Source organism: Amblyomma mixtum, chromosome 8 (genome assembly GCF_055824585.1).
Source record: "Amblyomma mixtum isolate Tamu chromosome 8, ASM5582458v1, whole genome shotgun sequence".
Lineage (NCBI taxonomy): Eukaryota > Metazoa > Arthropoda > Arachnida > Ixodida > Ixodidae > Amblyomma > Amblyomma mixtum.
The window spans coordinates 88,148,008-88,166,267 of NC_143019.1; the positions used below are offsets into that span (position 1 = coordinate 88,148,008).

At 44.7% G+C, this 18,260-nt stretch overlaps 1 protein-coding gene across 14 annotated transcripts in view; it reads left to right on the forward strand.

The window, feature by feature from the left end:
• Positions 1 to 18,260, forward strand: part of hppy (MAP4K3-like protein hppy) — a 180,378-nt gene that overhangs the window by 97,007 nt on the left and 65,111 nt on the right. For 11 of the 14 annotated variants that reach the window (XM_089558648.1, XM_089558649.1, XM_089558651.1 and 8 more), the window contains exons 2-12: positions 1,097 to 1,154; positions 3,308 to 3,325; positions 5,399 to 5,554; positions 6,218 to 6,364; positions 7,758 to 7,830; positions 8,269 to 8,463; positions 11,310 to 11,391; positions 13,491 to 13,601; positions 14,954 to 15,032; positions 15,776 to 15,834; positions 15,936 to 16,024. In XM_089558648.1, coding sequence (XP_089414774.1) covers positions 1,097 to 1,154; positions 3,308 to 3,325; positions 5,399 to 5,554; positions 6,218 to 6,364; positions 7,758 to 7,830; positions 8,269 to 8,463; positions 11,310 to 11,391; positions 13,491 to 13,601; positions 14,954 to 15,032; positions 15,776 to 15,834; positions 15,936 to 16,024 — 1,067 coding nt within the window. The remainder of the gene's footprint in view (positions 1 to 1,096; positions 1,155 to 3,307; positions 3,326 to 5,398; positions 5,555 to 6,217; positions 6,365 to 7,757; positions 7,831 to 8,268; positions 8,464 to 11,309; positions 11,392 to 13,490; positions 13,602 to 14,953; positions 15,033 to 15,775; positions 15,835 to 15,935; positions 16,025 to 18,260) is intronic. The other 3 variants (XM_089558650.1, XM_089558653.1, XM_089558662.1) reach the window with 1 other exon arrangement.

Below are 18,260 nucleotides of genomic sequence, written 5' to 3' on the forward strand. Positions count from 1 at the left end.
CTGTGCCAATTTGGCATCTTGCTGTACTTGTACGCTTGCAATCCTTGTAAGGTGTTTAGTCCGTCAGTCGAAAGTTTTCGAGGTTTCATCAAGAATGCGTTTGTAAACGACTATAAGGCGGCAATAGGAGTCTTGAGACAAATCACGTCTTTAGTTTTTTTCGGCTTCCAGGCACAGCTGTGTTTCTGCGTGATGAGGCTCGTGTTGACGTCAGATATAAACACCCCGTTTCATGAGTGTCCCGACATGGCTGACGACCTGCCCAAACTGAGGCTCGGGTCAGCAGCTGGATTAACTGTTGCCAGAGAAAGAAACAGTGCCTCCACATGCGGGAGAAGCGAGGTTCGATCCCCAGTGCCGCCTGGTAACCACCGGTGATAGAGTGGGTACAAGCTTTCCCCTTTTTGGTGCTCGGCTTCTTTAGGTTGAAATGGGAAATGGGTCTTTGACCCCACCTTGAGTGGAAGAAAAGAAAAACGTGTCATGGCGCTCTTTAGCCACAGAAGCTCTTGCGCCATAAAAATTCATCATCATCATCAGGGAACAGCACCACTGTGTAGACGGTACAAGAGAAAGAAGGGGACGGACACAGCGCTGTTGCCCCTTTGTAGTTTCCTGTAGCATCATAGTGAATCATTACGGTATTGCTGGCAGTGCAGATGTTACGTTTATAAATAAAGCTGGACGATGACTTATGACTGTGGCTTCTCGCCTGATCTCAGCTTTTCCCTTCCCTCAGCATCCGTTTTCAGCGGCTTTACTCTAACGGTCTGGATATAAGCACTGACGAACACGAATAAAGTGATGCCTGCCTGCAGTGGCAGGGATGGCATACCGTTTCGCGCGGCCTAGGCTACTCGATCTCTACATCGAGTAGTTGACCGTCGGCATTGGCCGCATTCGATCCGTCTCCGAGATCGCTCCCCCATTACCAGGGGGCTGCCCCGGAGGAGGTTTTGGTTGCTGCGCTGCTCTCGTGACTCATTGACCTGCGTGCCTGTTTTTCTGTTTTGCGCGAGATTAGAAGAAATACGCAGTAGTACCGTCTTCCCGACAGCACATCTTATGTGCCCTCTCCCCCCTGTTCTCGTTTCAGGCGAAGAGGTTATCCACCGGTGAGATGGCGGCCATCAAGGTCATCAAGTTGGAGCCAGGTGAGCGGCGCGCAATGGTTGACCTCTTGTCTTTTGGCCATAGTGACTGCGTTTTGTGCGAGCCAGATTTGGCACGCGCTGCGACGGTCTCATTACCGGAACCTACTTTACTGTGCCAGTTGCGAAACTGTCCTGTGTTTTAACAGATGGCGCGGATTGCATCGGAATGTCCGTCTGGGCAGATTGTCACGCCATCTGTCTGCGTCACAATGATGAACTGCTGCAGCGAGTTTTTTTTTCCCTGCCAACCGTCGTTCACGAAAGGCCGGCTTGATCAGGCTCGCGACTGATCGAAGCGGCGGTGCATGCAAGACTTTGGCAATTTCAAGGGCCCTTTGATCCAAGCTCGTCACCAGGCCTAGCCGATGGCTCCGTACCCTTGCGTGCGTTTGGCTTAGTTCTATTCCGAACAGCCAACTTACGCTTGCAGCGTCGAGGCATATGTAATGTTTTCATAATCCAGCTGACTTTCCTTGGAAGGAAAACATTTGTTTCCGTCACCAACGACGACACCATTGGCCGAGGTATACAGTACTGAAGACAGAGTGACGGTTTTCGTGGTCTCAGTGAAAATGACATGGACCACATATCGTGCGCAATGACAGCTATCGCCTAACTGCTTTGTAGGGGTTGAGTGAGCAGTAGAGGCTCTGGGGAGAGCCAGTATGTGGGCAGTTATTGGAGCAGGGGGCGAACTTAAGGGGGGGTGTTGCCGTGTCGCATCCGCCCCAAACGAGACATTTTTTTTTATGGGAAAACCATATTAGTGCCCCATTTTGTGAAAAAAAAATTTGGGAAATCGTTATGCAAATAGGACTGCTCCCATCTTCCCCTAATGGGATCTTCCAAGAAGGCCCCATAAATACACACCTACACCCAAAAATCGTGGCTAAAGGTTGTATGTGCTTGCAGCTAAGCTTCTGCTATTGTGTGGCCCAAAAGATTTTTGCAGGTTTGTACAGCTAGCACTTTCGCTGAGAACTGCGTGAGCTGAGGAACCTTGCTGATTATTCCTTCCTGATGACAGGAGGTATCATGAAGCGTGAAGAGCTGTGGATCATGTTATATAGTTGCAGTACTGGCACGTGGCTAAGCAGGTTGAGGAGGTCACGCTTGACTCTCTCTGGTACTGTTGTGTGTGGTACTTCCAGTAATTTGTGCACAAAAAGGGACATAAAGTTAACAGCTTATCTTGCGAGCAGCGTGCAAAGATGCTGGCATACTGCGTTTGATTCACACTGAGGCATCAGAGAGGTTCACAATGCCCTGAGCACCTCCACTGATGTTTCACTTGTATCGCACTGCGTAACTCTACTGGTTAAAAATACACAATTGAGATACTACTACATGTGTAAATATTACTGCGTCTATGAAAATACTCTGGGCTTGTTAGTGGATTTATGCTGCGTGGTTGTCTGTTTGAGTGTCGCCATCCCGTGGGCGTTGTTTTAAATGGGCTTGTTTCTTTGTTTGTTTGTTTGTTTGTTCTAGGCTTGTTTGTTCCTTTAAGTCAGAAACTGCTGGGAATTCCAAAAACTTGAAGCGCACAAACAGACGGGACGTAGAAAGAAGACTACGCATACGAGCGCTCGTGCGTGCAACGTCTTCTTTCTATGTCCCGTCTGTTTGTGCACTTCGCAAGTTTTTGGAATTTCTCACCAACACGCCCAAACAATCACCCCACTGGGAATGTTAGGTGTTCACTGTACAGATAGGTGACATTATTGTGTTCTTCGCTGCAGTAAGCTTTGTGCAATTCTGCATACCTTTTTGTAACTTTCTTAGCAAGCATCTTCAGAGGACATGTAGCAAACCTTCGCTCTGGATCTCTTTATTCCATAACCTTGTATGTACCAAACTATTTTATTCCTGTAGGATTTACAAGTTTTGTTTATTTAATTCTGGGCGATCGGTGTGCAGCTATGTAGGGATCGAAGTCTGGCTTTCGGCATTGTCAGCATTTGAGATCCTGCGTACTGATGATTTTTTTTGTCCGTTAGTATTGACCTTTAACATTTGACCTTGAACCGCTATGTAGAGTTGTATTCATTTTGGTATTCCACTGCACATTTGAGCCAGCGTTCAAAGTGGGGGATTGAAAAGTCTCCTCCACTGCTCCAGCTGTGTGCACTACAGATGCTGTTCTCTTCTAGGTTGGCGATATGGGACATGTGAGTTCTTCTCTTGTGTGTGTTTGGTTATTGGTTTGCTGCCGCTGTAGTTTTGCATCCAGAGTGCTGATGTTCTAATATGCTAGCTTCTCGCATTGAACCACAGGTCTTGAGTTTGAAGGGCAGGCACTGGCATGCAGCTTGCTGGTAACCGTAGCTGGTAGCTCCAGCTGCTAACGTAGTGTGCGTGTGACTTCGACTTGCATCATTAACATCGGTGATTGAGTTTGCAGTGTGCTTAACAGCTGCATTTGGTTGTTTTCTAATTCATTTGTAAGCCTGTGTTGCTTCCCCAATGTTTAACACTGATATTGAAGCAGCTAAACTGTTTAAACGCGCGTATGTAGGCGATTGATTATGAACCCATATATATACATCCACATGTGTATGTATGTGGGCATTTATTACCCACATACACCCAACTTTGCCTGTATATGGGTTCTTAAAGCTTGACCTGAGCTTTATTCTTTTCATTGGGCCACTTATCATTGACGTGATGGTAGAGTAATAATGTACCGACTGTTATTCATTTCCAAGTTTCGACTTTTGAAGACCTCCCATGTATATAGTTTGCGAAGGTTACTTGCTTCAGACAACGGATGTTTTATTATAGAAGACAAGATTTGTGCTTGAAAACTGTGTGATCGGAGGAGCGGAATTAACTATTGGGGTATTTGACATTGTCTTGTGTGGGCATTAGGGTTTGGCTTGCGAGTATCTTCAGTGTAGCTAAAAAGCTTTCTGCCTAGTAACATGATTCCACCCAATCTGAAAGGGGCATCAGTAGATCACTGTTTTCATCCTCATATCAAACGTATTTGATTATCTTAATGGGCGAAATAGGAGCTGCAGTACTCCGTGGATTTGTGACCTCTGCAGTGGCACTGCATGATTTTGCACTGAAGCTCCTAAATGCGCTAGTACCCCCACCCCACTTTGTATTTAGCAGGTGATCGCATTCAACTGGGAGGCTGTGCTGCTGAGAACATCTCAGCTGAGTTACGCGATCCTACTTGGTTCATGGTGCTCACACACGAATACAGAAGTCGGTTAGGTCCACCATAATGTCTTCACAGCGTAATATATTAGTCGGCATAAAGGGGAGGTTGTCAGCATTCACACCAAACCATGCTGCGACTGGAAGCCTTGTTACTTAAGTCGAAAAAAACCAAGCATAAACTTTGTATGCGGGCAAAGGGCAAATGCACAATATTGTGCATTTAATTCCTCCGCTGTCGTCGTGCATTTTGTAAGGGGCCGCACTGTCTCCAAGGCATTTCCGTTGATTGGCAAGAGGGTGTGGGGAAATTCTCGCCCCTTCAGCAAACAAAAACTGCAGATTGCTAGCAATATTAACTGGTGCGTTTTGGAGGAAGCGCTCCAAAGAAAGTTGTAATTTATAGTTGCACAAATAAATTTTCACTTAGGTAAGTGTTGCCAGGAACTTGTGAGCCTTTTTACTTCTTCTGAAGGGCTGGGAACAAGCACAAAAGCAGGGGAAACTTTCTGCAAATTATTTCATGTTATGTAGTTGCATAGCAGCCAGTGCTACTAAGCAGTTTTTCAGTGTGCCCAAATTGCAGGCTTACAGAATTCATAGGATTCATAGGAGGGGAGGTTCTTGGTTTGTGTAGGTTGTACGCTTATGTGTAGGTTGTACGCTTATGTTCTGCTTCATAATGCAGTCTTTTTTTGGTTTTAGAAGAAAAGGATGGGCTTTTTCAACTGTGTGGTTGTGGTAATGGCTTAAATACGAAAGGTAGCCCTTTTAGGATGGCCCTTTGAAGTTTTCGATTGCACCAAACCAGATCCAAACTAGCATTTGGGGAAGTAGCGACACTGTCTACTTTCATATAGAAAAATCTGTACATGGTTGCAGTTTTGGCTCGTGAACAGCAAGGTTGGCTGGTCGCAGTGTTTCTTTTTCAGAACTGAACATTACCATGCTCAGTTTTTTAAGTTTAGCCTAGAATTCTAGATACTACTGGGGCAAACAGCGCACAACTTGGAGCCATGAAATTTCGCAGCTTCATCGGCACTGACCCATCCTGGGGGGGGTGGCACACTGCGCAGGGGACGAGTTTGGGGTCATCCAGCAGGAGATCCTGATGATGAAGGACTGCCGGCACCCGAACATCGTGGCCTACTTTGGCTCCTACCTGCGGCGGGACAAGCTTTGGATCTGCATGGAATACTGCGGCGGGGGATCCCTGCAGGACATCTACCACAGTGGGGGGCCACACCTTTTCTTGCGTCCCTTGTGACTGCAGCAAAGAGACGTGTGGTCCTAACAGTAGTGGTCCCACTTTGCACAAAGGCTTACTGTACCTTGGGGCGTAGTTGCAGGTCCATTAGATACTCTCTTTAGATGAGGCAAAAGCAAATAGTGTCTGATGAAGCTAAACAGTGCTACAATTTAGAACCCATAAAGGCTCTTTGGAGATGCTGTAGTGCGTTATGAACAGCTGCCAGTTATTTGTAGAGCCAAGCTGGGATGTCAGGTGCATGAGTAGGTGCAGTGGGTCTGCTAGCTCAAACTCTGATCTTTCTTGGTGTGAGGACTGGAAAAGAATGTCTGAATAGTAATCATATTAAAGAGCTTTTCTGGTGGTTAATCCTATACAGTCCCGGGTTTAAGTCTTAAGTCTTTTTTTTTGGTTGCATGCGCTGCTTCTGGACCTGCAGCCATTTCGCAGTGCCTCAAAAGAAAGCACTTTTCGGCAGCTTTAAAGGGAACTTGTGTTGTTGAGCAGATGCTTTGTCGTTTTAAAGCACAAGCAAGGCATTGCTGATGTCACCATACAAGGAGGCACCTTGTTTCCACCAGACACCACTGTGTTGCAGATTGTAGTTCAGTGTAATTGGTGCATTTTTCCTTTCCCACCCCTGCAGTCACGGGCCCCCTGAGTGAGCAGCAGATAGCGTACATGTGTCGGGAGACGCTCAAGGGCCTGGCCTACCTGCACTTTGTGGGCAAGATGCACCGGGACGTCAAGGGCGCCAACATCCTCCTCACCGACGATGGCGACGTCAAGCTCGGTGGGTGGCCACTCTTTTGTTGTCACTCGCTCTCCCTTTTTGTGTTTCAACAGTTGTGAATCGAAGGGTCAGTACAGCCTCGAGTCAATTTTGAGTTGGTTAAAATGCCTTGCGTTCTACGTCACACCTGCGGTAAATCAGGACGTTCTACGTCCGCCGCTTATGAACGTGGGTGGCGCTGATGAACACTCTCAAGGTTAGGTTACTTGTAAACATAAATACCCCCGAAAGCAGAAGGTTTGACAGCCGTCGCCGTAGCTCAGAGGTAGAGCACCGGACGCGTAATTCGAAGGTTGTGGGTTCGGATCCCACCGGCGGCAAGTGGTTGTTTTTTCTTCTGCTTTTCTAATCAATTAGCTTTAAGCGATAACATATTAAGTAATATTCTAAATTGATCAACACCACAAAATAAATAAATTAACTAAAAAAAAATCCCCTGTGCCCCTTGGTTTCTGTGGCTGTTGGCTTCTGTCATGTTCAGTTTTAAGTTGGTTAAAATCTTAATTGGCTTAACAGCTTGCCTGGTAGAGTTAGGGCATGGTATCTGATAGGTCCACAAATACTTAGGTTCAGGCCATTTAGGTAACGCTGAAGAGTATGTACAAATTAACTGAATTGTTGAGAGTATTGACATTTTTTATTTTAAATGTGTTGTCAAGCAGTAGGTAGTCGGTAAAGGCAATATTCTATAGGCAATGGATCCATTTAATTTTAGTTATAAACGTTTTTTGCATTGAAACTGGCTCTAGTTTGTCTTCTTCTATTTGGAGTGTTGTTTGTAATTGCTGTATTTCGTTGCTGCCATTGCCAGATTCAATTCTTTGTGGATGCAAGTCAGCCCAATGAAGAGTTCATTTCAAAGTCACACCAGTCTGCTCCTCTTTTGTTGAAGGCATTGTCACCCCCGCATGACAATATTGTGTTTCGTGCTGCTGTTCTCACCACAGTGTACTGTTAGTGCTCGTAGAGTATTTTGCTCCAAATAAATATGAGAATAGTTGTTTTTAACATCTAGCCAGGCAGTTAAAGAATCTTGCATGAAGGCATTATTACATTGTCTGTAACATGCTGGTTGGGTGAGATGTAACTAGTGTCCACGCAACCTCTCTTGCTTCATCACCTGACTGTCTCTGGCTGTGGCCAGTTTTCAAACACGGCAGTGATGCTTTGTCTAGGCTTATCTTGGTGTTGCTTGAGCTTGTTAGGTTTGTGTTGGTGAGCAGTTATGGTTGGGCAATTTTTGTTGCCACCTTGGCATAATGAGGTGCAAGACTCAAGTGCCACAAGCATTCAGTAGTTTTTTCAAGCTTAGATAGCTGGCGTGATTCCTGCATTCGTGCCTGCTGTGTCAGGGTCTGTTCTCACCCCCCTTCTCATCGCTTTCTCTCCTCAGCCGATTTTGGCGTGTCTGCCCAGATCACAGCCACCATCAGCAAGCGAAAGTCTTTCATTGGAACGCCGTACTGGTGAGTGCCAGTCCTGTGTTGTCAAGTTTCTTGTCAAGGTCGTGGGTTCGGATCCCACCGGCGGCATGTGGTTGTTTTTTCTTCTGCTTTTCTAATCAGTTAGCTTTAAGCGATAACATATTCTGTAATATTCTAAATTGATCAACACCACAAAATGAATAAATAAATTAAAAAAAAATCACCTGTGCGCCTTGGTTTCTGTGGCTGTTGGCTTCTCTCATATATAGTGGATGAGGATAAGTGGACTGGTGGTGGATAAGTCGATTGGATTAGTGGATGAGTTAGCAGATTGGATTAGTAGTGGATTAGTACCTCGAACAGCCGCAGACTGGCGACATGCCGTTCAGCATGGCGCATGCTCTGGAGTGAGCCATGTAGGAGAAACACGGTGCGCTCTGTCTGGTAGTGTGAGCAGGGTGTGATGACCGTGTGCTGCAGGATGGCCCCGGAGGTGGCGGCCGTGGAGCGCAAGGGTGGCTACAACCAGCAGTGTGACATCTGGGCGGTGGGCATCACGGCCATTGAGCTGGCCGAGCTGCAGCCCCCCATGTTCGACCTGCACCCCATGCGCGCCCTCTTCCTCATGTCCAAGTCGGGCTTCAAGCCCCCCCAGCTCAAGGACAAGGTCAAGTGGTACGGGGGCCCCCCCTCTGCCTCTCCTCTTCCTTGCACGCGTGTGCACATGTATGGGTGTATGGCATCATGGCAATTGGCGGCCTAGTAAGAGGTTGTAAGTTTAGCTAAACGACTCTAGTATTCATTCATTCTAAAACAGCACAGACAAGAATAGGATGGCGGAAAGAAACATACAACACGAGCGCTGACTTACAAGTTACAATGAGTACCTACCAACTCTCCCACGCTTCTACTTTGACTCTGGTATCCTTATGTGGCTGCAGTGTGTGGGCTAGCCAGCCACTTAAAGTAGGTCCACCTATCTGCACGTATTTGGGTGGTGCAGATAGGTGCGTATCATGCGGCGGCATTCATGGTGCTCACACATGGCCTCCAAGATTGCGTGATGCAGCAGCAGGACTCAAGTACATTCAGGCGGGCTTCAGGCTTCCTTTGGCACCCAATCTCAGAGGACATGGCTCCTATTTAGCTGTCGCCCCTCTTATCTGCTCGGATGTGGCGCTAGTTTATTACCGTCATCAGTATTAAAAGATTGCGTTACTATATTTAGGACACAACGGTCATAGAACCAATATACTGATTTTGTGCTGTGTACCCTCGAGTGTATGTTAGGTAATGCTTTGTCTTTTGGCAGCTGTAGTTGCAGCTTCATAAGTTGCAGCACCGCATTGCAGTGCCACTGCCGGTACTTCATTCTTTTTCACAATTATTTGTTTCTTAAAAATTTTCTCAGAAGTAGCTATTATTCGTAAAAACGTTAGATTCGTATTTGACTCGGTTTTTCTGATACACTATCCGTATTCGGTTCAGTAGCAAAGTTGAACTGTTTGTATTTGATTTGGTTGTGAAGAAGTACTATTTGCACACTCAATTCAAATCAATTTATTTAGCATTTCTTTCAATACAGAAATAAATGCAAGGATAAGAACGAAAAGCTGCTTCTCGAGCAGCTTGACAACGGTTCTTAGCCCTTGTTTTCTCTTGGCAACGGATAACAGCAGAAATAATACAAAGCTGCGATTAAAATTGTACGAAGATAAGAGCATGCAGTATACATAGAAACTGTAAACACAAAATATACAGTAAACACAAAATACATAATATACATAGTAATTCCAAACACAAAATGCCACATATTAGTAAAAAGTAATAATACCGGTTCAATGTAACTGATAGACATGGATTCAATAAGACGAATACTAATACTTAATCACCAATATTTTGCACACTGAAGAACATCTAACGGCGAAATTGACATATGGCTATACAGGACTAAAAACATTTCCTGCTACATTTGCAGGCATAGAAGCACAGACCACAGTTTTACCACACACAGTGTAATGCAGCCACCATTAAAAATACGTGCACAAAAGGCTGCAATAATAAAACAAGATTTCAAAACATTGACGTTACCTCCCTAAATTGTGAGTGAACAAACACTTAAGGTGTTGTTTCTGTAAGCAGATGCAAAGCATGCCAGCGTGTGCAGAATAAGCTGGAAGCCAGCATTTAACAGTTGTGCTAACACAGGCTGCCGTATGGGAAAGTGAAGGCTTAGACCTCCTTGCCTCAGGCACGGCTAGATACTAGGTTTCAGGAACGACAGATTAGAGTTTCTCCACACGCGATCGGGTCATTGCTGCTGGTGCTCCTGAAACTCACCTGGGAGTGTGGAGTGGTTAAGAGTTCGCCCCTTTGACTTGTGGTCATTTATGTGGCAGTTAGTTTGGAGCTTCATTTACGCGGATGTCTGCGACCGTGGCGAAAGCTCTGCGGTACTCATCTGCGCAGCTCATAGCATGCTTTTTTAAAGCATGGGTTGGCGAAGTTGCGGAAAAACAGCCCCTAAAGATAGAGGGAAGAAATGGATGACAATTGCAGTGTCTTCCATTCCTTTTGGTGTTTTTAACTTTCCATGCGCTTCACAGTCGCGTTCTGCGACAAATGTATTAGTCAGCATGACTGTAAGTACTAGTAGACATTATCAAAACTTCACCAGCACTGCGACTAAGAACAAGAACAGAGAAGGAAGACAAGGACAAGCGCTACTAACAACTGAAAGTTTATTTGAAAAAACACAGATTATATGCACACAACTGACAACCCAAAGCGCCTGCGCTTCCCACAAAAAGCACGCAAAAGAAAGTTAAGAATCTAGATACAAAATTTCACACTCATGTAAGTGTACAGATGGTGTGCTAACGCACGTGTCGCTGTTCTTGTGAATGTGATAGGCTTCACACAACTCCCTAGTCAGCTGATCTGGATGTCCGAATTTAATCTTAGCCCTCTTAAGCAGTGGAAGGCATGCTTTTTTACTAGACACACCGGGTTTGTTCAGATGACAATCTCTGTAATGAAGGGACAGATTTGATGAAGGAGCACCATTCAAAGAGGTTTTATGCTGACGTAAGCGTGTATTTATGCATTTACCGGTTTGCCCAATGTAATTCTTGCCGTATTTAAAAGGTATGTCCTATACCACTCCCTCTGCACATGGCACAAAGGGTGATTCATGATCCACCTGGCATGCATTATTTTTTCTTTTGCCTCTTATTTGCTTCTGTTCCCGGGCTCTTTTGTCAACAATAGCACAAACCTTGCATAAACTTTCAGTCGTTAGTAGCGCTTGTCCTTGTCTTCCTTCTCTGTTCTTGTTCCTAGTCACAGCGCTGGTGAAATTTTGAAGATGCACCAACTAGCTCAAACCACCATTTTGCTCTAGTAGACATTAGCAGACAGGAGGTAGCCTTCTGGCTCGTGCCATTCTTTAGTGCAACCGCATGCCTGAAGCCTACTGCCTACACATGTTCTTGCTCTTTTCTCTCTGCGGTCTTGTGCAGGTCGCAGAACTTCCACCACTTTGTCAAGGTGGCGCTCACCAAGAACCCCAAGAAGAGGCCCACTGCCGAGCGGCTACTCATGGCAAGTGATGGCAGACTCTGTTGACAGGCTGGAATTCCGCGCCAGCATTTTCATTTGTTGAAACTCACAGGTGCCTTGTATAGTCGCGATGCTTGGTGTATATATACTTAGCGTGATCTTTTTACTCAGAAATATGAACCACACTAGTTGCACATTGAAGTTGAAGATGAAAATGCTAGGAACGTGTTCTTGTTGATAAGGGATACTTGTGTTTGATTTCAGTTGTGTTTTATTTCAACTCCTGAAGAGAAAAGTATACAACAGCTGTATCCTACCGGTACTCACCTATGGGGCAGAAACGTGGAGGCTAACAAAGAGGGCTCAGCTTAAGTTAAGGACAACGCAGCGAGCTGTGGAAAGAAAAATGATAGGTGTAACGCTAAGAGATCGGAAGAGGGTAGAGTGGGTGAGGGAACAAACGCGGGTTAATGACATCTTAGTTGAAATCAAGAGGAAGAAATGGGCTTGGGCAGGGCATGTAATGCGAAGGCAAGATAACCGCTGGTCCTTAAGGGTAACGGAGTGGATTCCAAGAGAAGGCAATCGTAGCAGGGGACGGCAGAAAGTTAGGTGGGCGGATGAGATTAAGAAGTTTGCGGGGATACAGTGGCGGCAACTGACAAAGGACAGGGTTAATTGGAGAGACATGGGAGAGGCCTTTGCCCTGCAGTGGGTGTAGTCAGGCTGATGATGATGATGATGATGATGATGTGTTTGATTTCAGTTGTGTTTTATTTCAACTCAGTAGTGCTCTTGTTCGGGTTAAGGCAGTTTTCAGGACAGTCACAAACTGTGAACCAGAGATAAACTGATATAAACGAAGGATGGTAAATGAGTGGACTCAATTACAGCAGTCTCCGTGGGCAGAAATGGTATACAGCCATCTTTATCAGTATGCTTAGCAAGTAGATACAGTGTCCTTAACTTTTTTATGTACAGAATTTTTACCCCAGTACACATTGTGATACTATTCACTGAGCCATATCCAGTTATAGCCGTATCTGTGGACAGACCTTGAGAAGAGGTCCGCACAGTGATCGATGCTCTGGTGAAACAGGTTTACATTTCTACTGCTTGGCAGAGAAGCAGTAGAGTGGGTCTTTAGATGTCCCTCAGCGGACCTATCACTAATATCTGAAGTAAAAATTTCTCTCTGAAGAAAGTGTAATATATTTGTTATTTACATATTTACGTATGTATTAGGGGTATGCGAATATTGAAATTTTCAAATACGAATGGAATACGAATGTGAAGAAAAATTGGATTCAAATATTGAATTGAATATCGAATACCTGGTCAGTAAGAAAAATATTGCACAAAAAGATAAGCAGGCAAATGCTGTTGCCTTTTTCTTAAAACAGTGTACAGTCTTTGCAGCAACTTAAATAAACAAAACAAGACTGAAATTCCTTAAACATTTGACGTGCTTGATTAGACAGCATAACAGTAGTATGCAGCCTGTGATGTGGCCATGCAAAATGAAATCGGTGAATTGACATGACTGGCAGCGAAAAGTAACAGGATAGCAAGTAAAACCTCACTAATTTGGTGTTCAAAGGACTGGAAGAAATGCCCGAATTACCTGAAGGCCGATTTCTAAAAGTCACCCCCCCCCCCGGCCTTAAAAAAAAAAAAAGTTTGCAGGGATACAGTGGCCGCAGCTGGCAAAGGACAGGGTTAATTGGAAAGACATGGGAGAGGCCTTTGGTCATGCAGTGGGTGAAGTCAGGCTGATGATGATGATGACTAAGCAGATTGTCTGTTAGAAAGTTGGGAAGTTAAAAGGTCTTGAGGTTCTTCACAGCTTACATAGTCAGGTCTGGCTATGAGGATATTGTTGTTGCTAATTGCTTACGTTTTCTTTAGTCATGCTATTTCAGAAGGAAGTTTCTTTTTTTAGTCCACACTAAATATAACTGAGAGGCACCGATGCTCAGGAACTGACATACTAGTTTGAAAACAGTGCTAACAGTTTATTGCACGCATAAGGCTGTGGCCATAGGGGAGCAAATATTGTGCTAGAATTCAGATGCGTCGCACTTGGCTTTCGCCGGTGCCTCCTCATCGTCAATTCTGTCTTGTCCCTCTGCAACGTGCAGCACCCATTCCTCAACGGAGACCACCTGACGAAGCGGTTGGCTCGGGAACTCCTGGAGAAAGTGAACAACCCACACAACAACTACGCTGAACTGGACCCTGACGATGAAGGGGTGCGTGCATGTCGCAGTCTTTGCTTTGTTTTCATGCTTCTTTCTTTTTTGTCTCTCATCATTTCGCTCGCGCGACTATCACTGCCAACCACGCTGTCATAGTACCTGAAAAAATTCATTTTTTCTCAAGGCCGGGATTTCAGGCCCCTCTGCTTTGGTGTGGCTCATACTTCATGGTCGGACGCATGTGATGTGCCCACATTGTTGTACGATACCCATTGCCAAGAATAGTTATTGCCAAGTACAACAGCTGCATGACATCTGCCGTTATGGTGTCTAATACCCCTGTCACACTAGCAAATTTAATGTCATTCGAACCTAATGGCATTCGATGCATCGAATGTCATTCGGTCTCTTTCAGTGCTACACGGAAAAAAGTAATGTAATTCGAAAATGATGGCATCGACGATCAGTGAAAAAAAATAGTCCAACCGAACGTCATCAGCGCGCATAAAAGATGTTTGAAATTGTTGTGCAGTGTTTCAAAAGCGGGTGAAAACATTTGTGTGCCGTATTACAAGCTTAAAATATTACTTCCGGCCATTCTGCACCACTTTAGCCATCAAAAGCCAAGCCAAGTACAAAGTGAACCACAAATCCGGTAAATGTAAACAAACAAAATGGCTGACATGACGGCGCGCGGACACGCGCGGAGCTTGGAAATGACTTCCAAAAGGTGAACTGTTCAGTTATGTCTTTAAGTACCTTCGAGCTTAACAAACATGGCACACCAGTCAGCAAGAATCACGCATTCCAAAATGACCGACGGTCGCGGGAAAGACGCTGCTTCACGCTCGGCCGCTGCTGTAGGCTGCTGAGACCGAGAGTAATAGCTATCCACGACAGCCTCTAGTGTGAACAGATTCACACCAACATTAACTTTTTTTTTAGCAGAACTAAATAAATGCACTTTATAGGTTTGGCAGTGTGCACATTATTTTTTCGCACCGCTTGTTCCTGCTGCGTATCTGATGTCCAGAGTATGCATTCGGTTCGAGATCGAATGCGAACGAGTTCCCCTAACTCATTCGATGGCGAATGTCATTCGAACCTAATGACATTACATGTTCCCGTGTAGCAGTCGATTAATGACATTAGGTGCTAATGTAATTCGATTCGAATGACATTAAATTTGCTAGTGTGACAGGGGTATAACTCTTTGCTGATTTAGCTGCCACAGAGCTTTTTTTTTTTTCCTAGTGTCACACAACTGGTATACAAGTTCGCCGAATGAGAAGTTTGCTTTTAAAGTGTCTTGTGCTTTGTCCTCTCCTCTCTGCATGCCCAAACTGACATTTGGCACTGTACGGCCATGGTGACTCCTTCCGTCCTTTGGGGTGTTGTGTGTGCAGATCCTCTACAATGTCCCGCAGAGGATTGCATCGCAGCGCTCTGCGAGAACGGCGGAACGGGCACACTCTGAACTCAACAGTGAGTCGCACAGCTCCCGCGTGTTGGCTCGCCTATTGGAACCAGTCCCGCAGGCAGTTTGTGCTGCAGTTTTTGTCGTGTTATTTTGTTTGCATTTGTCTAATGGGAGATTTATGTATACTCTATTTACTTGGAAAACCCTATAAAATTACCTGAAATTGGGGATGTGAGTGTGTTCATTACTCAAGGTGAAACATGTATTGTCTAAAATTATTCTTTTTAACAAAAATGATGGGCATGTTTATTATTTTGTGTTTGTGTGTTTTACAAATAGATGAACATATGAATTTTATTTAGTTTTTTTTATTATTCCCGCATTATTTTCTGCTGCTTGTGAGCAGGCTTACTACAGTGGAGGCCACTTACAACCTAACCACTTATAGTGCGGGACTGTATATCACCCACGAGTAGCGCAGGCAGACTTCCATTCATGGAAACACACCATATTGGACCGCGACGTCATCATTGGCACGTGGCAGGTGGTTGTTTCTACAGTGCTACTGTAGATGGCGCTGCAAGTCTCAGTGCGAGATGTGCTGTTTTCTAGTTGCTGCCACAGATGGCGCTGTGATCTCATGATGGTAGCAGACCCCACGAAATCTCGAAACGTGATGAGCAAGAGCTCACACTCTTAAAATCTTAAAGGAATTGTTGTTTCTACAGCTCGTGGTCAAAGCAGGGCTTGTTGGCAGTAATGAAAAGGTTAAAGATGCTTATTCTTTTTTTTCTTGGTCTTCCCGCAGTGGACAATGTCAGCTTTGAACAGCGTGTCTTCACCGAGCTTGGTGACGCAACAAATCAGGTAAGGCAGCGACGTGCATTGCATTTGCTGTGGGAGGGGTTTGGGCTCTTTGATTTCGAACAAATGTTCACCCGAGGAATTCTCTGTGGGGGGCACCGCAGAATGCCCCGGTGCACAATGGCCAGGGCAACCACTACGACCTGGCGACGGCGTGGATGGAACGGGACAGCGAAGTGGAGGAGATCCAACGGTCAGTCTCTCTTTCTGCCCTGAATCGGCATAGTAGTTCTCGGAATAGACTATTAGATTACTAAAGCACAAACCACAACATGCCCAACTTTCCGGGGCTCCTGGAGATTGCACGTAACTGAGTTTTGTATGCCGTTCTTTTTCTGCCTCGGTAGCTTGGCTTGATAAATTAGCTCTTAAAACACAGGAACATGATCGCTTGAGGCTCAGTGAGCTCCTTGGCATTATTAGATTAGCCTGGTTGTTGTAAAGCAGTTGTGGTTGTAGTGCTTTAGTGGGAACCACTTATATAGCTTCCACCTTTTTATTTAATACTGTATGACTAAGGGAACAACTTTAGTCATACTGGCATTTCTTACTCAACTGATGTACACTCGCCGTCAAAAGTAAATGGAAGGTGACTTTGTCAGAAAAATTTAATTTCTTTAAATCTAAAGCATAATGGTCCATGTTTATTGGTGCACAGTGCCATTAGCACAGTCACAATTAGGCTGCACATGTGTATTCAATGATGCATGAATTGGGGGGGCAATGATTAAATTTTTTCGTTAATATTGCCTTCCGTTTACTTCTGATGGCACCTGTACGTGCCCGCAATGCGTGGCTGACCCATTGATTGTTAATCCACATTGTTCAGACCATCCTCAAAAAACTTTCTTGTTAACCTTCATCCTAACCTGAAACTTGTTGTCACAGAGTTTATTAAGTGGAAACCAGACTGATTGCTATTTTGTCACTGAATTGCCTTGTTCGTTGGATTTCAGTGTTGTGCATTCTCACTAATCTTATCTGTCTCGGTAACAGTGTAACGTGTCTCGTGTGGGTTGTTTGCATTTTGCTTAAAGAGTTTCCGTGGATGCTTTTGAAGCTTGATCGAGCTCTATTGTGCCTGTTCCTTCCTTTGTCACGATGGGCGGTTCCTGGAGCACCCGTCGCTTCTGCCAGTGTGGTTCGATGCAGCAGTCCCGATAATTGCCGCAGCATTGCACCCTTTTGTGTCGTCGTGCTCTCCTACGCAGCAGTGCCGCCTCCTGCCGTCTGTTGTTCACTCCCTGGCTATCCCCTCGCTTTGTTTTTTCTTTGCACTGTTCAACTTTTCCGTCTTTTTGCTGTGCGGCTACGGTTTGTTGTGTCGGGCGGCTGTTGTCTCGGAGCTCTGTGCCTTTGTTGTGTCAGTACGTGACAAGCGCAACGTCATGTTTTCTTCCTTGTGAAGTTAATGTCTATTCAGCTCTGTACATAGCTTCCCACATTTTTAGTAGAGTGCTGTAAACCTTAGCTTACTTTAGCATAGCTTTTATCAAAGTGCTGCTTCAAAAGCTTCAAAATATCGAAGTAATTTTATGTCGTTTACGCATAGGTCACACACACATCACCCATAACTTCTTATTAACAAAAAAAGACAAACCTGTGTGTGAAATGTGTGGTGAGGAGCTCACAGTAAATCACATTTTAATTTCTTGTTCGCATCTCGAAGAACTTAGAAATTTTTTGCGGTATTTTACAATGAACACATTCCATTTCATCCCGCATTGCTTTTAGGTGAGCAAACACTTGTCGAGTTTTCACTTGTTTGTAAGTTTCTAAAGAAAGCCAGTGTTTTAAATCTATTATGATGTAACCTCTGTACACTGGACATAACATCATCTAACCTTGTGTTTGGCGCATGATAGCCCTAGTTGCTTATGCGCCATAAAACCCCATATAACTAACTAACTAACTAACTTGGCTACTAAGTACCAGCATCATTTTCTGAGGGCAAAAATTCATGCACACAATTTAAAGCAAATGCTTGGAGATTTGTTATTTGCACTCTCAGGGACAGAACCTTATATCACGCAGAGCTCGCTTAGCTTGTACTGTTGAGCAAATTGGTTTGTCAATTTTTATTGGTGCCCAAGGTCAACGGTAGACAGATAAAACCACATGAGACACCAAGACATGGACATAGGCACCTAAATGTGTGTCTCATGTGGTCGTCTCTGTCTACTGTTGACCTTATGGGCGTTTTCGTAAAAAATGTAGAGCTCACCATCGTTCTTTGATGATCACACGAAGTGAAATTGTATGAACAGTAAAACTTTAATGCTTCGATATTATTTGATTCAAAATCAAATAATTCAAAGAATTTCAGCTACTCTATAATTTCTAATGTAAATTTTGCTGTTTAGTTCTTGGCCTTGAAGGAAGTGATGGATCATCAGGATATTTAAAGTACCGAGCACTGATTTCATTCA